The sequence below is a fragment of the Aedes aegypti genome, chromosome 3 (genome assembly GCF_002204515.2).
Source record: "Aedes aegypti strain LVP_AGWG chromosome 3, AaegL5.0 Primary Assembly, whole genome shotgun sequence".
Taxonomy (NCBI): domain Eukaryota; kingdom Metazoa; phylum Arthropoda; class Insecta; order Diptera; family Culicidae; genus Aedes; species Aedes aegypti.
This window is the reverse complement of record NC_035109.1, coordinates 74,065,873-74,083,896: the sequence shown is the minus strand read 5'-3', so window position 1 is coordinate 74,083,896 and position 18,024 is coordinate 74,065,873. Positions and strand designations below refer to the sequence as shown.

Sequence of the window (18,024 nt, the reverse complement as noted above, 5' to 3'; positions counted from 1 at the left end):
GGCAAAGTGATATTTCGCCATTCAGTTATTTTGTTTCAAAGGCAAAATTTGCCACTCTTCTGTGATTCTCTCCGACTCGGGTATCACTGCGAATCCTGCGAGTTCATGGCTGTATGTTGATTTTTGTAGTTAGCACTGCTGCTATGTTACTACCAATGCTTGCTGCTGGTGCTATTATTATTCCCAGCAACATCGCTGTTGTTGTTGGTAGCTTGGCTGGCTTTGACTGTGATTTAGTTTCTTGATTTAGTTCTTTATACCTTCCGTCCATGCGTCCGTCCGTTCACGTTTGAGTCGTTCGAGAGATGGGGGAGCTTGCAATAGCATGGTCGTTCCTCTGTTGGAGACTTTTTCCAGGCAAACTTTGCGCTCGCCTGGTCGCATATTTCTTCGGGCATCACGTACACATCTACAGACGGATCAGACCTTTGTGTTCGAGTGTGAGGGGTGGTAACCCTTACGGAAAAAAGAGATTTTAATACGATTGTTACCGCAGCCAAGGCCCCACACCGGGTTGTTGCGACCCGTATCGGTCCGGTGTACAAACTGAAACTATAAATATCATCCATGTTGTACCGTGTGGTGTAGATTTAGAGCTTCCAGCCTCCTTCGAACCACCCTTGTCCAGTACATAGCCCGCAAACCACGGGGCCCTCATCGTTATTGCCCGATTGATCTTTCCCCCTCTCGGTTATTGCCAGCCAGCCTGCAAAATATCACGTTTTCGTACCTGGTTTCGTGCCTGTGCTTGCTTGTCAGCTTCAGCTGGAACAGTGTGCAGCATTGCGTTTGCTTCTTCGAAGAAACGAACTATTGAAGACAGTTAACTTCGACGAGATCAGGTTTAGAAATGTACCATACCGTTGTCAATGGTCGCCAGCAACAAGAGTGGCTCCGCAGACCATCACCGTGCAGAGTTCTTTCGCCGCGTTGGAATGTGGCATGAAAGCGCTTTATGCTTTAGGATGAAGAAATTACCTCCGTCGCAATTTGGAGTAGCTTATGTTCCGTGATGAACCATCCCGTAATAATTAAGGTAACGGAGCATAATTGGACATAACTTTTTTCACTCACGTAGTTCGACTATGGATTTGAAATCAACTTGCCTTGAGAAATGCGTTTTTACAAATCCAACAAATATTTTGAATTTATGTTTTGTCCGATATCCAAAATTAATAAAGAACAACTTTTGTAGAATTCTGACAAATGTTGAAGAGCATTAAGGTGAAGAAGAATCGAAGCCAAACCTCAAGTTTTCAAGAGCACGGATCTGGAGAACCAAACATCCGTTTAAGCTGGAAACTTAATCGATTGGTCACCACACCAGCGAGTGACCAATCGTTTAAGTTTTCAGCTTAAAAGGGTGTTTGGTTCTCCAGATCCGTGCTCTTGAAAATTTGAGGTTTGGCTTCGATTCACCTTCACCTTAATAAAAGATCTTTTTGAAATCGCAGATTTTTTGTAGGAGATGATGAGATCCTCCCTTTCTTATTACAGTAGTGAGGAGAATTCCATGAATTTCGAGCGAATCACTATTATCAAATAGTGTCCCATGTTTCTAGTGAAAACTCACATTTCCAACCAACAAATTGAAAACAGAACTAAATTGTAATTTTAAAATAAATTACTTGCTTCTTATTGAGAGAACGAATAAACAAAATGTTTTTGAGTTTGTATCTCATATAACGAAACATAAATGTTAATTGTAAGTCGTAAAATTTCATGCTCACTTATGGATATGAAAAAGCTTCATAAATTCCGTTTCTTGTAAGAAACCCATCGATCATGATGGTTAATTTTGCTGTAAATAAGTTGTTTATACTTCACTATGACAATCGCTGATACTCACACAAAAGCAGCGCAACGCATTACCAAACGACAGGATGCTTTCCTCATACATCCCCACGACCCCACATCGCAACAAAAAAGGTAAGAAACTCGTCTAATTTTTGGCAACTCATCCTAGTTCTATTCTGTTTCAGAAAAGCGACCTAGCATCTGGGTCCGATATCTTCCGGAGGAACATAGCGACGACAGTCTGAGGGGGGTGGCTCAGCGAAGCAGTGGGGCGCGAATAAGTTTAAAATAGCCAAGTCACCCGTTGTCGTCGTCGTTTGCGCGCTCGTTCGATGATGGAACACGTTGTTGAGGGAGGTTCAATGAACAGAAGGACTCACCACGGATGTGCGCCTAGCGAAGAACCCCAGCAACGAACTGTGGACGGGACGAATGGTGGAGTTTTGCACGGCTTCGAGGCGCTGTAGCAACAACAAAACAAAATTATGTATACTCACACGCCAGGCCTATTATTCATTCTTAAACCGGTGAGAATAGCATGGATTTTGCAAGAAATGATGAATTACAGAAGTTTTCTTAAAGCTTCTTACTGTTGCAATCAAGAACGTTCGTTGGAAAATTCAAAATTTTCTCAAAATGCAATAGAACTGTAAGTTTCGGCATAAAACTTAGTTAACGCAAAATTTTGAAAATTTAAACATATTAGCATAAACTTTTACATCCTAAACAAAATTGAATATTATTTTTGCTTTGAAAACTGACTGACTCAATGTAAGTTTCTATTCGGAATCAGTTTTTCAATTTACGTATTTTTCCCGGAAGAATACAATTTTCATACAGGATTGATTTTATAAGGGTTTTGGACGAACTGATTAACACGATTTATTGGAAAATCTGAAAGACCCACAATAAAGATCATTATCACTTAATGTTTTTCTTATTGTTTACAGCGTTTTTTTTATATTTTTGTATGAACCATAATAATATACAAGATCCCTAACGTAACTACGTTCTGTGACAACTGCGATACAAAGTGAATTCATACTTTAGATTATCGTATACGCGTGACCAATGTCATACATGACTTCTTACATCATGGTTGTACCTAATATTTCCACATTAAAATAATGTATTTTTTGAAGGCTGACAAAATCGGGTCAAAAGGGTGCTAATATCGGGGGTAGACAAAATCGGGACTAAAAAGGTACTTGAATCGGGGGTAGATAGAATCGGGGGTAGACAAAATCGGGGGCTGACAAAATCGGGTCATTACTGTATAACATCTTTCCAGTATCCCAGTAATTCCAAAATTTTACCGAAAATCTCATAAAAAATGAGCAAAATTGCCATATTTCATGCATCAAAGATCTCGCTGTGAGAATGTCTAGAATAATTTATATAAATCGAAAAAAAAAATCCATACAAAATCAGAGATCTCGTAAGGATTTTGCCGTAGATAAAGGACCAGTCAAGTTTTTGACCTATTGGCTTAACCAAAAATAATTATCAGTAATTTCAGGAATCCGTCAAACAGGAATTCTTAATGAATCTTTCCTGGATTGCAGTGAGAAAATATTCAGATCTTCCAGGAAATTTTACCAACCGCTAAATGTTCGATAAAAAATTCAGAAAAATCAGCCAAAGATCTTTAATAGAAGCCACACTGATTAGCAATCCACTAATTACATTTTCACTGATTTTCCGAGAATTTCCAAGTAACAGGACAATTAGACATTGATTCTTTATAAGGGCTTATCTGCATTGATCAATTTCTCTTCATCTCTTTGCTCTATTTTCATTTTTGCAGAAAACTGAATCTGATTCAATTTTTGTAACATGTTTTTGTGTTTATTCTCTTCATCTGGATTCATAAACAAGAAATATTAGAAATTTCTTTAATTTGATGAAATTATTACCTAAAAAAAGAACGGTGAAGTGAAATAGATCATGTCAGTTAAGCCCTAATAAAGGAACAGTGTTGAATTACCGCCTCGATTCCGGGTAGGATTGCTGAAAACATCTCCATGAAATTTGAACGAAAATTTATGAAGAATTTTACACAGTACCTTCCGAGGAATTCTATTCTTCTTCTGTTTTTAAATATGCAACATATCTTGTCACCAGAAATCTATGAACCACAAGTACAAAATTTACAAAACTGAGGCATTTGTAGCGTTTATTTTATCCATTGTGCAGGGAACGTCATTGTTTGAGTCAAACGGGATGGCAAGGTTTCGTTTACCCATGTTTTGGGTCCGCTAGTCAATCCCCTAATCACTTGTGTTTTAACAAGCTGGATTGCTTTTAGTCGACAACTTATCAGTTGCTCTCTTCATAGCTAAATTTTGATCTTGGATTCTGATTTCTACAAGACACCATACTCTGAATCTACTACTTCAAAACGAAAAAAAAATCATATATTGGCACAACTGAATTAGGTTCAGAATTGATTGCCTACTTTCAGGCTATTTGGCCTTATTATCAATTCTGTGATTTCCCTAAGAATTAATTATTGTACCTTTGTAAGGTTTTAATTATTCGTCATCTTTTACTTTATACATTAAGAGACGTACTATCTGAAAGTTTTTAAAATAAAGTAAAAGAAGAAGATTATTATACATTATTTGGATATTCAATTAAAAGAAACACAGACTCAACAGTTACCATTTATTGTACAAAATCTGCCGAAGAACTCTCCTATATTCTGTTAAAAAGATTACTAGCGTCTCTTGAAATATAAATAGGCAGTTTTGCTGAACCAAGTATTGTAATAAAAAAGTAGAATGAAGCCGGTAAAATTATCATTAATTTAAAGACCACTGACATCCATATCTCAAAACATGAAATCAGTTTAAAGTTCAGAACTTTGACCGTTGAAAACCAGAGAAAGGCCCGATCCCACCACAGTTGAATCAATACAGGTTTCTTTCCCATTTTCGGGGGGAGTCAACAGCGCAAACAAGCTTCACCGGTCGTCGTCGGTGGTTCAGGAAGGCAGGCAAGGCAGATGGTACCGAGCTAATACGCACGCATATGCTTCGTAGTTCTGTTTGCCTGCTGTTGCGAGTGCTATTAAGCAGCGTAGCGTTTGTTTGCTGCAGCATCGAAGTCTCCCGCTTCCTCTCGGTCTGTAGACATTATAAAAACCGAACAAGAATGCAGTCGATGGTGATGGCGGTGGTCTAGTGGAACCCTGTAGAACCTGATTCCTTAGAAGCAGCTGTCGTTGTTCGTTTGGTGCACGTCGGTGGAGCCCTATCAACATCCACTTCGTTATTGCTGCCAATGGTTCTTCTCCTCTCTGAAGTTATGACCTCGAGAACTCACCCAGTTGTCGACAAAGAGAACGGAACACACCACGGGCATAAAAAACTACGTCATTAACCGGTGTGGTGACGGGCTAACATGTGGCTGTGGAAGTGAAAAAAAAACAGAGGTCTTGAAAAGGTGCTTGCTTCGAGGTCAAAAGACGACGACCGAACCGAGCGAGGGGTATGTCAAACGGGCAGTGACAAGTTCCAGTTTGGAACTTAAAAATTCTCCCCTTTCGACAGGGATGTGGCTGCGTTACTGAGTGATCCTGCTCTCTTCCTCACGAAAAGTGGTTGGTAGCATGAGGTGGAGACAAAAATAGGTATTTGTTTGACCAGTAGGCGAATTCCTGCGCGTATTTTCTTCAAAGAAAAGAAAAATACTTGCTAATGAGTAATGGAAGCCTTCCTTAGCCGTGTGTTTCCTTGACTTCTCTGGGCATAGAGTATCATCGTACTTGCCACACGAAATACGAAATGGCCATTTTGGCAAAGAAACTGAGAGCTTTCTTAATAACTGTGGAAGTACTCATAAGAACACTAAGCTGAGAATCGAGCTCTGTCCCAGTGAGGACGTAATGCTAAGAAGAAGAAGAGTAATGGAAGAAAATGTCTGCTCTTCGAAGAAATTTTTCGCCGGAATACACCTACATATTTGGGAAACACGAGACTCAAAGGTTATTAAAAGACTAAAAATCAAAACGCAATTAATAATTAATAATCAAAATCAGATTAATTTCAGTTCAATTACATACTCCCAAAATGTCAAGATATCGCATACAAAGTTGTACCATTGATTGGCCAGAATAATCGGAATTACACAGCGTAACAAAAATTACATTTTTGCGTGTCTCAAGAATCAAATTATGTGTCTCTAGTAGATTTGGGGTTGCTGAATCTGATGCCGTTCGCAGAAATGTTCCAGCACGTCACAACTTTTAGCTACAGGTCGCCAAATTTGTATAAAACATTGGTTTCATTGATGTTTACATAAAATTTAAACAATGATTTATCGAAAAATATTATGATCTAATCTACCAAGCATGCAAAATAGGACTTAAACTTTCATTTCAGATATAATTTGTTCGAATTTGCACGATAAAAATGAGGTTAAATCGATTTTTTCAACATGTTTCCAGTCTCCATACGAAATTCTTCGTTTCTCTTATATGGCAAAATACAAGACTTTTCTAAACCAACAAAAAATAAGTTTTGAGCATCGGAAATATTATGAACATTGATGATTAGTATTTTTATACACATGAAGTTTAAGTTCTGAGGCCAATTAAGCAAATAAAATGCCATACAAGCTGGAAACCTTGCATACAAGTTGGCTGAAACAGTCAAAATTATCATTTTCAACAGCCAATATCTCAAAAACTAGACGTGCTATGATATTTCTGTAAATGGCAATGTGCTGAATTCATTGCCATTTACAGAAATAAAGTAAATAGTGGTATTTTGATGCTTGAGACAAAATCGTGTTCTGCAGTGTTATAGGAACCAACAGACGACGGAGCTCGAGAGTAGCATACCATCTTCTGTGTATAATTTTGTAAATTCTAAATAGTATAAAGTCAATAACAGGCATCTTTTTACGATCATCAAGGGAGGGAATGAATGTTAGTGTGACATCTATTGTTACAAAAGACCCGTTATACCTCTGCATCTTCATAGCTGTCATGGGAAGAAGTTTTTTTTAGTAGAAAGGATTCAGAAGCTACACAATCTGGATTCATCTTGGACCTTGGTAAATGATGCGATTCAGTTAATAATTTCTTCAAAAGTTTAAATTTGGGAGATAAAATACGGTCAAGAAATTGAGTATCTTGATATCGAGTTAAAGAACCATAGATCGAAAGAACCATAGATTATAGAACCGAAGATCCTAACTCGATGGTCCCTTCAATATCGAGTTATGGAGAGTTGACTGTAGTAAAAAAAATGTTTAGTGGTTAGAACACACATTTCTAACGCCGAGGACCTAGAATCGAATCCCATGCCCAAAATAGTCACTAAAATATGAGGATTATAGTGACGACTTCCTTCGGAAAGGAAGTAAAGCCGTTGGTCCCGAACTAGTTAGGGCTGAAATCTTGTTAATAAAGATAAGAAATAGTGATCAAGTCACTAAAAAGTGACTCGCTACCAGCCCTGCTTCCTACCAACTTCTCAAAAACGGACCATCTCTCACCCCCTCAAGTTTCGTCTCGGCTCTTACCTACCTACATCAATTTTGCCAAGGGGAAGGACGTGATGTGCAAACGAGAAACACTTCGGTCATGTATGAGTGAAAGAGACCCACAACGCCCGAGTGAACGAATTAGGATTCCGGTTTGTTGTTGCAGTTGTTGGGGCGAAATACCTCTGCATCGTCATCATCATCTCGTCCTCATCGAGGAAGGAGAATGAATGCTGCTTCAAAAGTTTCCTTTCGAGAAACGAGACTATAGGTACGCAGACGAGAAAAATATAAATTTCACCCATACTGGCTCAAAATGCGGTCTCTAAACTGCCAACACAATGTACGGGTGCGTGTTTATGGGCCTAGATTAGGTATTTTACCCCGAAATGTATGAGGACGATATGGATGCTCCATCCGGTTCTGAGACACCGCTGATACTTTGCTCTGAAACCGGCAAAAAAAATCTTTCAAAACTTGTAAGGTTGGGTGGCGGGTTATCTTTCGAGAGAGCGAGGGTCGTGGGTTATGACATTAAAAATTGAACGAGGTCCTGAAGGCCGCACTACTGCCCGGAGGTCGTGAGAAAATTTGGGTGCATATTTCTTGCTGATTGAATTGAACAAAAATGTCGGACTGGTATCCGGAGTTTCGGAAACTGGATAGACTGATGAGATGCGAGCAAGGCGGCTAACGTTTTTTAATACTGGTTCTGAGAGATGTGAAAAGGTGCTGACCGGTAAATTGTGACTGAGAGGCTGTGACCAAAATACAGGATTGATCACATACTACGTGGGTAATTAAAAGGACTGATAACGGTCATTCTCCTGGTAACAAGGACCTAGCTATTTGGTAATTTCCCAGGCCTTCATGGCAGTTGAAGTTGTTCCAGTTAATATTTCTTCTTTATGCTTTAAAGAGCACATTGCTATAAAAAATGACCATGCTTTGCGTAAAAGTAGCACAACAAATGTAAATCTAGTTTGTATTCTCTCATAATTTGACAAGTAGAGTCAGCTCTCCCTTATTCGGTATTCGTTATCTCGATATCGAGTTTAAGGACCATAGTAAAAGTTGGTTCTCATTTAAATTTTTTTCTCATTTTCTCATCCAAATCGATGGTCCCCATTTATTTTGTGTTCTTCAACTCGATAACCTCCCTAACTCGTTGGTCCCTTCAAAATCAAGTTATGGGGAGTTGACTGTAGAAGAATTTTCAAGCGTGTGCTAGAATAAGGGAGTAAGTCGCATGATCGATTTCTCTTCATCGATCCTCTCTTCTGTGAATAAAGATGACAAGATGCGGGTTTGTTAGCATTTTTTCACTCCTGGACGCTAGGCAGCGATGCAATCTAGCGTCCTGAGGTGAAAAAATGCTGACAAACTGCTTCTTGAGAAATCGACCATGCGACTTACACCCTTATTCTAGCACATGCTTGGTTTAGATCAATCTCAGTTAGGAGGCAGACACCCTTACATAGTCCTGTCTTTGAATGTTACTAAAGGAACTTTTCAACTATCACATACACCGTGCCTGAACTTCATCCAGTGGTTTTCCATGGATTTTATTGTCTTCTAGTATAGGATTCCTTTAGGAATACTTTCAGAGATTCTACTAGAAATTCATCGCGAAAATTGCACGGTAAAGCTTTCCGGGAATGGTTCCAACGATATCTTCATAAATTAAGTCAGTGTACCTTAAATTGACTTCCTTACGATTTCCTCAAAATTTTCCCTACAGATATTCTTCAAGATTGAATCAGAAATGTCTTCGAGAATGCCTGTCGAAACAATCCATAGAACACATAGAACACATCAAGAGATTTTTCAAAAGAAAAAATACGCAAGGAAGAGAAAAATGTTCAAACATTGTTGCTGTAGGTAGCGTCCCCTAATAGAAGCCCTAAATGATCTCTTCAAAAGATCCATGTAAAATTGACTTTTGCAATTAGTCGAGAAATATACGGAAGCGCCTTCATGAATTATTCTTCCGATTGAATAGAAAAGCAACGCTGAAAATCTCAAGAGCAAACTTTGGAAGAACATTATGGTGAATTTCTAAACGATTTTTTAAGGCATCCAGGAAAAATGATAGAATATAGCCTTATAAATAAATTTCACCTATGTACGGAAAAAAATATATGAATAATTTCACTCGAAGTTTTTTCTGGGGTATTGCTAGTAAATAATCTTGGGATTCAAACAGAATGTGTCTAACAACAAGAATCAAAACTTTGTTAGGTGAGTACTTGCTTGGGTGTTTGTTTTGCAGAGATTCTCTTTCTCGGTGCCCTGTTCAGTGGATATAAGTACATGACATTAAATAATATTACTACTACTATTAATTTTCATCTTTATTAGTTTTGAATTCTAATGTTTTATGTTAGAAAACATTGCATTTACTGTACACGATATACTATCTTTGTTTAGGTCTTGTTATGGGTGCAGATATTTCGCCAAAATCTCTTGCATAGGCTTTTCTCAAATTCAAAAAGATGTTCTTTAAAAATCTCATTCTAGGCATTCTCTGATCTATCGATTTGCAGCTCGATCAGTGATTCCAACATCAGTCCTATCCTGAAGTATGATTTCTTGCGTAACAATTCTAAAGGGCCAATGATCAAATTGTAAACGAATCGAGTTTTGATATCATTTGATACCATCTCCCAACACCCACAAACTATGCAAACATTGTCAACATAATCATAAAACTTATCGTTATAAACCCGATTTTCAAAACGGCCAATAACAGCTTTTTTCCAAATCATTCACTGGCCCCCTGCTCAAAACGGCCAATGATCGGTTCTCTCACCATCATACGATGGAAAATTTCAAACTGTCATTGGCCTAAGCATGATGAGAGGCCAATGACTCTCTCTTACTCATTCATGTAAACCAAAAGGGCCTAGCCTTGGGTTTGGTAGACGCTAACAACATTCAAGTTGGCCTGCATTAAAATCAAAAATTGGCCAAGCATTTAAACTCATCGTTTTTTCACATTTTTGGCAGTTTTCAGAATCAAATCAATTATTAAAGTGTAGTAATAATAAATCGTCACTCAACGAGCAAAAAATCACATTAATTGATTTGAAAACTAAGAAATAGGAATGGAAAATATGGTTAACAATATTCACATAGAATTTTCTCAGAATCAACGATCTGAGGATTGGACCTTTTGAATTGTTACTCGAGATTGTCTTTCAGAAATTTATGCTTTCAGTAAAATGCATAAATCGATCATACAGTAAAATAAGCCTTCAATCATGTAACATTTAGTTCGCTCTACTGAATATGTGGCTTTTCATTGCGAGGTTAATGTAAAACCGTACCGCTTCGAACTCGAACTCACACCTCGTTTAACCTTCCATCGCGAAACGTGATAATCATGCTCTCCGTCGCCGATTTCGATGCATCGCTCATCAGGAAAGATTAAAACAATCGCATTGCTGTTGTAGCTCTCCGTAGCAAAACGATACATACAAAGTACTTACACCGACCCTAGCGGTGAGATGAAAAATAGCAAACTAAACAGTCGATTCATCAACTTTAATGAACTCACCGAGAGTCGAACGACGTTTGTCAGTCATCGTCGCTGCTAGCGACACCGACATCTAGCGAGTGACTGACAGGCAGTAGCTTCCAACAGCATTGCCCTATATCATCATAGACGGAGTAATGCATGAGCGCTCTATTATCAGATCGGTCGCCGCAGCATATTTACGGCTGTGTCAGCTATTGCGGTAGTACAAGATTGGAGTTTGGTCGGAGGGACCAAACAGTACCCGTCAGTCCATTTGGCATACGTTTGACAGTTTTGCCACCACTTCCCATTCGACGGTGGAAATAGGATTCCCCACCGAAGTGGACCGAATTACAACAGGAAACAACTTTGTAACGTGATCTACCGCACATCGCGTTCGGAAAATCAGTCCCACATCCCGCAACAAGTCAAAAAGCACTTTCCGTCTTCTTCCCAATCCAATATAGAAAATCAAATCCCGCCCAAGGACAAATGTCTCGGCTAAAAATATTCTTCCTTGACCAGCCAGCAAGTAGCGAAGCCAAGTCACAAGTAGCTACAGGTACCTGTCGGACCACCGGCCAGACCCAGAGGAAGGGGGAAATGTGCAAAAGATCGAAAATACACTATGCCAGAGCTCAGATTGAGCGCGAAAATGATATATCGTGTGAGGAGCTGTGTGACATCGGGCAGTATGCGTCGATAAAAATGTAACAGAAATGGATATGTTGGAATGTGGGTCAAAAAGTTGGGGTAAAGTTTGTAGTTTGACTTCTAAATTTCTTCCTTTTTTACGAATTCATTCTAAGAAACTATATTGGATGTTGAAATAGTTTGCTTTGTTAAAGGCTGTGTTGTAAACTGTCAAATCGGTTTAGTTTTAACAGCAGCATTTTCAATTAACGTTGTACTGTTGTAGCGTTTTCAAAGAACATTTCTGACAAACGGATAACTATAGTAATTTACGTACGTATTTGATTACCAATTTCCAATTATCTAACGCTTCTATGAAACTTCAACTCGTCAAATATTTTTACTTTTTTATTGAAGCTTACTGTAGCAAATCTAAGAAAGAGTACTTTTCAACGACATCCCTATAGATATAGGTAAAAAATCATAAACGGGCCTAGATGTGAAACGAGAAGCAAAAGCTATTTTCGAACCCTTCCAATGTGGAACCCAGCATCGGTGCATAGCACTATTGGAACCTTTAGCAATGATCGGATGAAAAACCCAGGAAAGGAATGTGCTACAGCTAAAACCTGACCCAAAACTACCTCCGTTAACACCACCAGGAAACGTGCATTCTTCAACTGTGAGAGCTAGCGTCTTATTGTTGTTGGCACATTCACACAGCATTCATTCATTCCATTCCGTAGGCTTTTTAGCAAAACGCATTCTTTCAAGTGTGGGTGACAATGCCGCATAGCTGTCGCTAAAAACTTCCAGCCTTGCCAAAACATTAGATCACATCCAGTGCACTGGTTATATGGTTTGATGTTAGAGCTCCGGGAAAAGTTAGAACTAAGTGAATGGAAAGCCGAAGAGAACCAGCTGGTACGTACACACAGATGCACATATACATACACCAGACAGAAGTTTATGAAGCCTTTGCGCTGATCAAAGGAAAGCGGGAAACGATGTGTAAAAAAGAGATGTCTTTGATGTAACACAGAGAAATAAAAGAGAGAGAATAGAGGAAAAAATGGAAATTTTTCACAAACCTTAAATTTTGCACCGGGACCGCAGCTGCACCTTGAATCGGCGGAGGCACACTGTATGGGAACATTTTTGCAGCCGCCACAGGATTTTCAAACAGCATTTTTTCCTATTTTTCTACTGTGTGAAGGTGTTTGTTTTTGTTTTCGGTTTTTCTAATTTTGTTGATGCTTTCTTGTTTTTTTTTACTACTGGGGATGCGCTAAACAAATCCTTTTGCCTTTTTCTATATGTATAAATACTGGATACCAGATTTCCACACTACAGTATGCTTTGTTTTGGATTCCACACTACTTGCAGTTTTCAAACTCACTACCAAAATACACTAGGGAACGAACTGTTGGTACGATCTAGGTATGTGTTGCGTATACTCGCGCTAGTAAGGTTCTGCCGTTTCGGTTTGCTAGATGGTAATAGAGAGAAAAAATAAAGAAAAAATATATAAATGTAAACTAGAAAACAACGTCTATGTAGATTAAAGATAATTTACAAGTACGAGAGTTTCGCTATTAAGATAATTATTGCTAGGAGTTCTGACGGTCAGCGGGACCGACCGACAGACAGTCAAAGCGAGCTAAAAGAGCAAAGTGATTTTTTTCATTTACGTACATGTCGTTATTAACAGACACACCAACAATCTAGAGGAGGCATACACGCTAATACAACGAAAAAAAACTCTAGATAGTCTGCTGCCTGGAGAATAATTCAACACAGAGTAGTCATTAATGGACGGATGGGTAGAGGGTGAATGGAGCTCGGAAAAGATTGTGTTGGACCCGCAAGTCTGAAGGACGGTATTCAGTTGAACGATGTTAAAGGTCTATGATTGGAAAATTGGCAATAATGGCGGCAGCCAATGCCACTTTTTCGGGACCAAGTCGTTGTTTCTGGGCTGGAATAATGAATTGTAAGGGTTTTGTAAGCGATTCATAGAACGATTCATTTTCTAAATTTGATAACGATGACCTAGAATCAACTATTATCGATTGTACACTACCCAACAAAAGTATGAAATCGCTTCACCGAGTATTCTAACACCTAGCTTCAATATAACAACGCCCCAAAAGTTTCGAATCATCAGAGATCACAAGTTGCTGTTGTAGTGTTCTCACACTTTTCGGAGGCTTACAATATACAAAAAGAATGTGTAAGTTTAAGTTCTACGACTTGGACCATTTCAAAGACTACTCACCAACTTAAAACTAACAAAAACTAAACATCCCTCGTCACTACTCAAATAATGTCAACAAAACATACATATAATCTAAATTCCAAATCACTGCTTTCTAAAAACCTACCGACCTTCCTTTCCATACTACTCTAGGCGTACGAAACTAGTTGGGCGCCATCGAAACTAGGAAGAAGATGGCAACGAATCGATATTCGATACACTACGCTACCACGATGCACTGAATACCACCCGTCCCGCGTTTGTGCGCAACTATAAAATATGTACGACGACGTTGGGTAAGCCGCCCAAGTAGCAAGTTGATCTCTAGTGCACTAATCTACCCGCGCAAGCTCGGTCAGGCGCGCGCCACCTTAATCCGCATCAAGCATTCTTAGCTGCTGCTGCTGCTGCGTTACCGTAACTTGGGCGAAAAGAAACGAAGCGACCTACAGCTACAGTTAGAAATATTACTATTTTGACATAATAAACTTCATAAACCTACGCAAATATTTTTTTTCTAATATTTCAATGTCGCTAAAATTTTAAGAATTAAATTATGCGACATTTTTCATAAAACTAAGAACGAAATATCGGAACATCTGTCTTTTTCGAATTCTAATACGATCAAAATTTGAAATTGTTGCAATCTTTTTATTTTTTTTACCAAGTGCATATACTTAGATATTCAAGATACACTTGGAAAAGTGTTTATTTCCAGATCAACAATATGTCGCTTTCGCGAACGGTTAAAGTTGATAAAATGTCGAAAACTGTTTCTATTCGCCCCATTTTACTGTACGAACTCTGTACGACGACATCGATCGACGGTGGTGGTTGTAGGTATGGGTTCGTAAGAATAATATCCCAACAAGTGGTTGGGAAAGAGCCTACTCCAGCAACTTATAGTGTTAATCTCTGACGCTTAAGTGGTCTAGTATGAGTGACGGGGAATTTGTGTGCAGCGATAGTACGCAGCGTCTGTCTACACTAGCAATGAAGATACCTACGAAAACAAAAGGCATTCGCGCTAGCTAGATTAGCTAGAGTTTCTCCCACTAGCTAATCATTGGGTGGGATCAGTTGGGTGCGAATCAAGACACGTTGAATAATTTATTATTGCGCGACCCACTGAGGTTTCTGGTAGAACCATGGTACTACAATACCGATGTTCAATAAAATACAATTTCAGCCACAGCACATTCAATAGGTATATATTACCAAGTATGATTGAACACGAAATTTCTATGATATTTTCAGTAATTATTCTAGAGAAGCAGTTTAATGGACAATGTTAAGCCATAAGTTCTGGTGAGTAATCACTCGTGAAATCATGTCAAGATCTTGGATGGAATAGATTTCTCACTTCTCTCTCCAATTCTCATAGGATTCCTGACCAAATCTTTGACGTATCCTAGGGAAGACTCTCGACGGATACATGTGAGATCGTCGGAGAGTTCATTGGAAGATTATTCAGAGATGATTGATTAGTTTTAATTACTTTTTTCAAAATCCTTGAATATTGAATCGTTATGATCGCCCGAAAACCGTCAAAAACTCGACTAGAATCTGACTATAATCCTTCAAAGTGTTCATCATTTATTATCTCTCGAAAATTTTGCAGAATCTCGGAAGAAATACACCGAGAATTGAATCGGTAATCTTTTTCAATAATCACAACAGAAATCCTTGAAGTTCGAACAAGATTAATCAATGCCTTTCAAATGCATCAAGATCTACCAAGGATTTCATCAGATAGCAATCAAAGATCGCATTTTGAAGTCACCATGATGAACTTTCCTTGCTTGCTTCGGCAATAAGGTTGAAGTGACGATCATAAACTGTAGCAAGAATCTCACAAGGATTTTTTACCGAAATACATTGAATTACTCTTGAAAATCTTCTTTAAATGATTTAATGATCATGTACATACACGAAGTCGATGGATAAGGTCATCCAGCCTAAAGGAAATAGTGGATTTCTTCGCTCAATTTATACTTCGATTTGTTCATCTGACACATGCTCTGCGTTTAAATGACCGTCAAAACAATTAAGCATTGATAAGGCTAAAATAACCTTAAACTAAATCAGGCTGTCTACACGTTTACAGAAATTATATTCCCTGATATTTCCAGGTTTTTCCCTAGGTTTTACAAAATAATTCCAGGTTCAAGAAATACTCCAATTAGAGATATAGATAAAAAAATAATTACAAAATAATTTCGATTCAATTATATTTCAAGCTACCAGATTTGTTTTAAATGCATGTTGAAACTATTTTAAGGTGGAAAGCTTAAGTTTTATCCAACTGATTTTTTTTTTGATAAGGAGTCTTCATCATTTTTATATCGTTTGTAAGAGCTCTGATCACCAATGTCAACTAATTGGAAATTTCAAGTGCATCGGTATGCTTTGTTCTTAAAGTTAATTGATTACTGCTTACTTCTACGAAAACAGACCATGAACTCTTCATTTTTGGCCAGCATTCAGTGAAGAAACCTTAAATGGTATCCATGGGCCCAGGCTTTGGAAAATTTAACGATCATTGACACACGAGCCATAATTTCAGCCCATTCATACAACACACATGACATTTACCGTTCGTTGAAGATAACGAGCCATGAACTAAAACAAGACAGACACACACCACCCACTGTTTGGTCCCGATCACACCCGAATGGCTCGTTACTGTTGCAATCTGTGAGAGTTGCTGCTTTTGAACGCTCTCGTGCCACGTACCAAACGAGAGAGTGAATGTTTACATTCATAGGTCTCTCCGAATGCGTTGTGCCATGAACTGCTATGGTTCGCGAACTATTAGGGGAAGTGGTGGTAAAATGAACAGGGGTGATAAAATGAACACCGTTCCTTTTACCGAGAAAAAACAAATTTCGATGAATTTTTATCACACACGGACGATTTAGAGCATAAATCTGAGTGTTCGAGTTGATACGGAAGTCAATTGAAGTGAAAATATCAACGAAAACTAAGATTTTAGAAAATCACGTTTGAAAATTAGAACTGACGTAACTTTAAGCTCGGAAGACTTGAGGTTTTTCAGTGAGGTGAATATCGTTATGATATGATGTCAAATCTGATAGCTTTAGAATTCATTTTCAATGGGTTACAATCAATGATGGATGTATTTTCGGTGAAGCATTGAAATTTTTCAGAAATATTTGTTTTGCTCACGTTTTTTGCGTGGTGTTCATTTTACCACCAACCGCTGTTCATTTTACCCACATAGTGCAGGTAAAATGAACATTTGCATCGCTTTTTGATAGCGATGAAAATATGTGAAAATTTTAGTCTGAATCCATGTCGCTGCTATAGAGTACTTCCCTATTTTTGATGTTGTGCAAATGAACTATACAAATTCTTCGTTTTTCTATCAGAAACAAGATGATTTCCTTAAGGTGTTCATTTTACCACCCCTTCCCCTACACTCTCTGAATATAGTTCGATCGGTTTATTCTGATCGAAATCCAAACACTGCATGGGCCGTTTGGATACTTAAAACAACTACAAGGGTGAAACAAATTCTTATGTTTGTGACAATATTTTACAATCATATTTACGTTTACCGATGTTTTCTAAATTTTGTATTTTTGATAAATGATGAATTGTTCGAATTGCATTCAAAAGCGCTCATGTTTTCTAACTTGCAGGGCCAGTAGCGACAGAGTGTCATGAAAATAGGAATTTTAGAGTCCTTTACCATAAAAAAAAATACAAAAGAGAGACCAAACCAGAACCATCTAATAGGATCCAGGAGAGAAGAGTTTAATTCCTCATGATATCAGACCAGAGATTACATTTTATTTATTTTTTTATTCCTCGTAATATTAAGACAAATAATACTGCTCGTATTACTGTATGCATTTGTGAATATTCGCCCAAATATTCAGATATTACGCCGAAGATTTTCGCAGGTTTGAGAGATTTGCAGCCCGAGGCTAGCTCATCTCTTTAGTGATTATTTTCCATTGAATCCCTTCAATCATTTTCCCAAGGAATCCATAAAAAAATGGTTTTGGATATCTCAAGACCACAACCTGGTTCTTGCCAAATATAACAATAGAAATTAACTCAGAGATTTCCAGGAATTTATTTGAAGATTCTTCAAGATATTCTTCAAGAAGTCCTACCCTACAGGATTTCTTCCGAGACTTCCGTTTAGAACTTCTTTAAAAAATCTACTAGAAGTTGCCTCCAGGGATTTCTTAAAAATTTAATTTTTACTGAAAATTTCTCAAAGAATATCTTCAGGAAATACTTAGAGATTTCTTTAGGAAACAGATTTCTCAATGAAGTCTTTAAAAACTTG

The 18,024-nt window shown here is 38.1% G+C and overlaps 1 protein-coding gene across 2 annotated transcripts in view; it reads right to left on the bottom strand.

The window, feature by feature from the left end:
• The window catches only part of LOC5567380 (RNA-binding protein Musashi homolog 2), a 190,939-nt gene that overhangs the window by 158,516 nt on the left and 14,399 nt on the right, over positions 1 to 18,024 (bottom strand). For both annotated transcript variants that reach the window (XM_021853082.1, XM_021853084.1), the window contains exon 2: positions 12,535 to 12,932. In XM_021853082.1, the coding sequence (XP_021708774.1) occupies positions 12,535 to 12,632 (98 nt within the window). In that variant the 5' untranslated portion in view covers positions 12,633 to 12,932. The remainder of the gene's footprint in view (positions 1 to 12,534; positions 12,933 to 18,024) is intronic.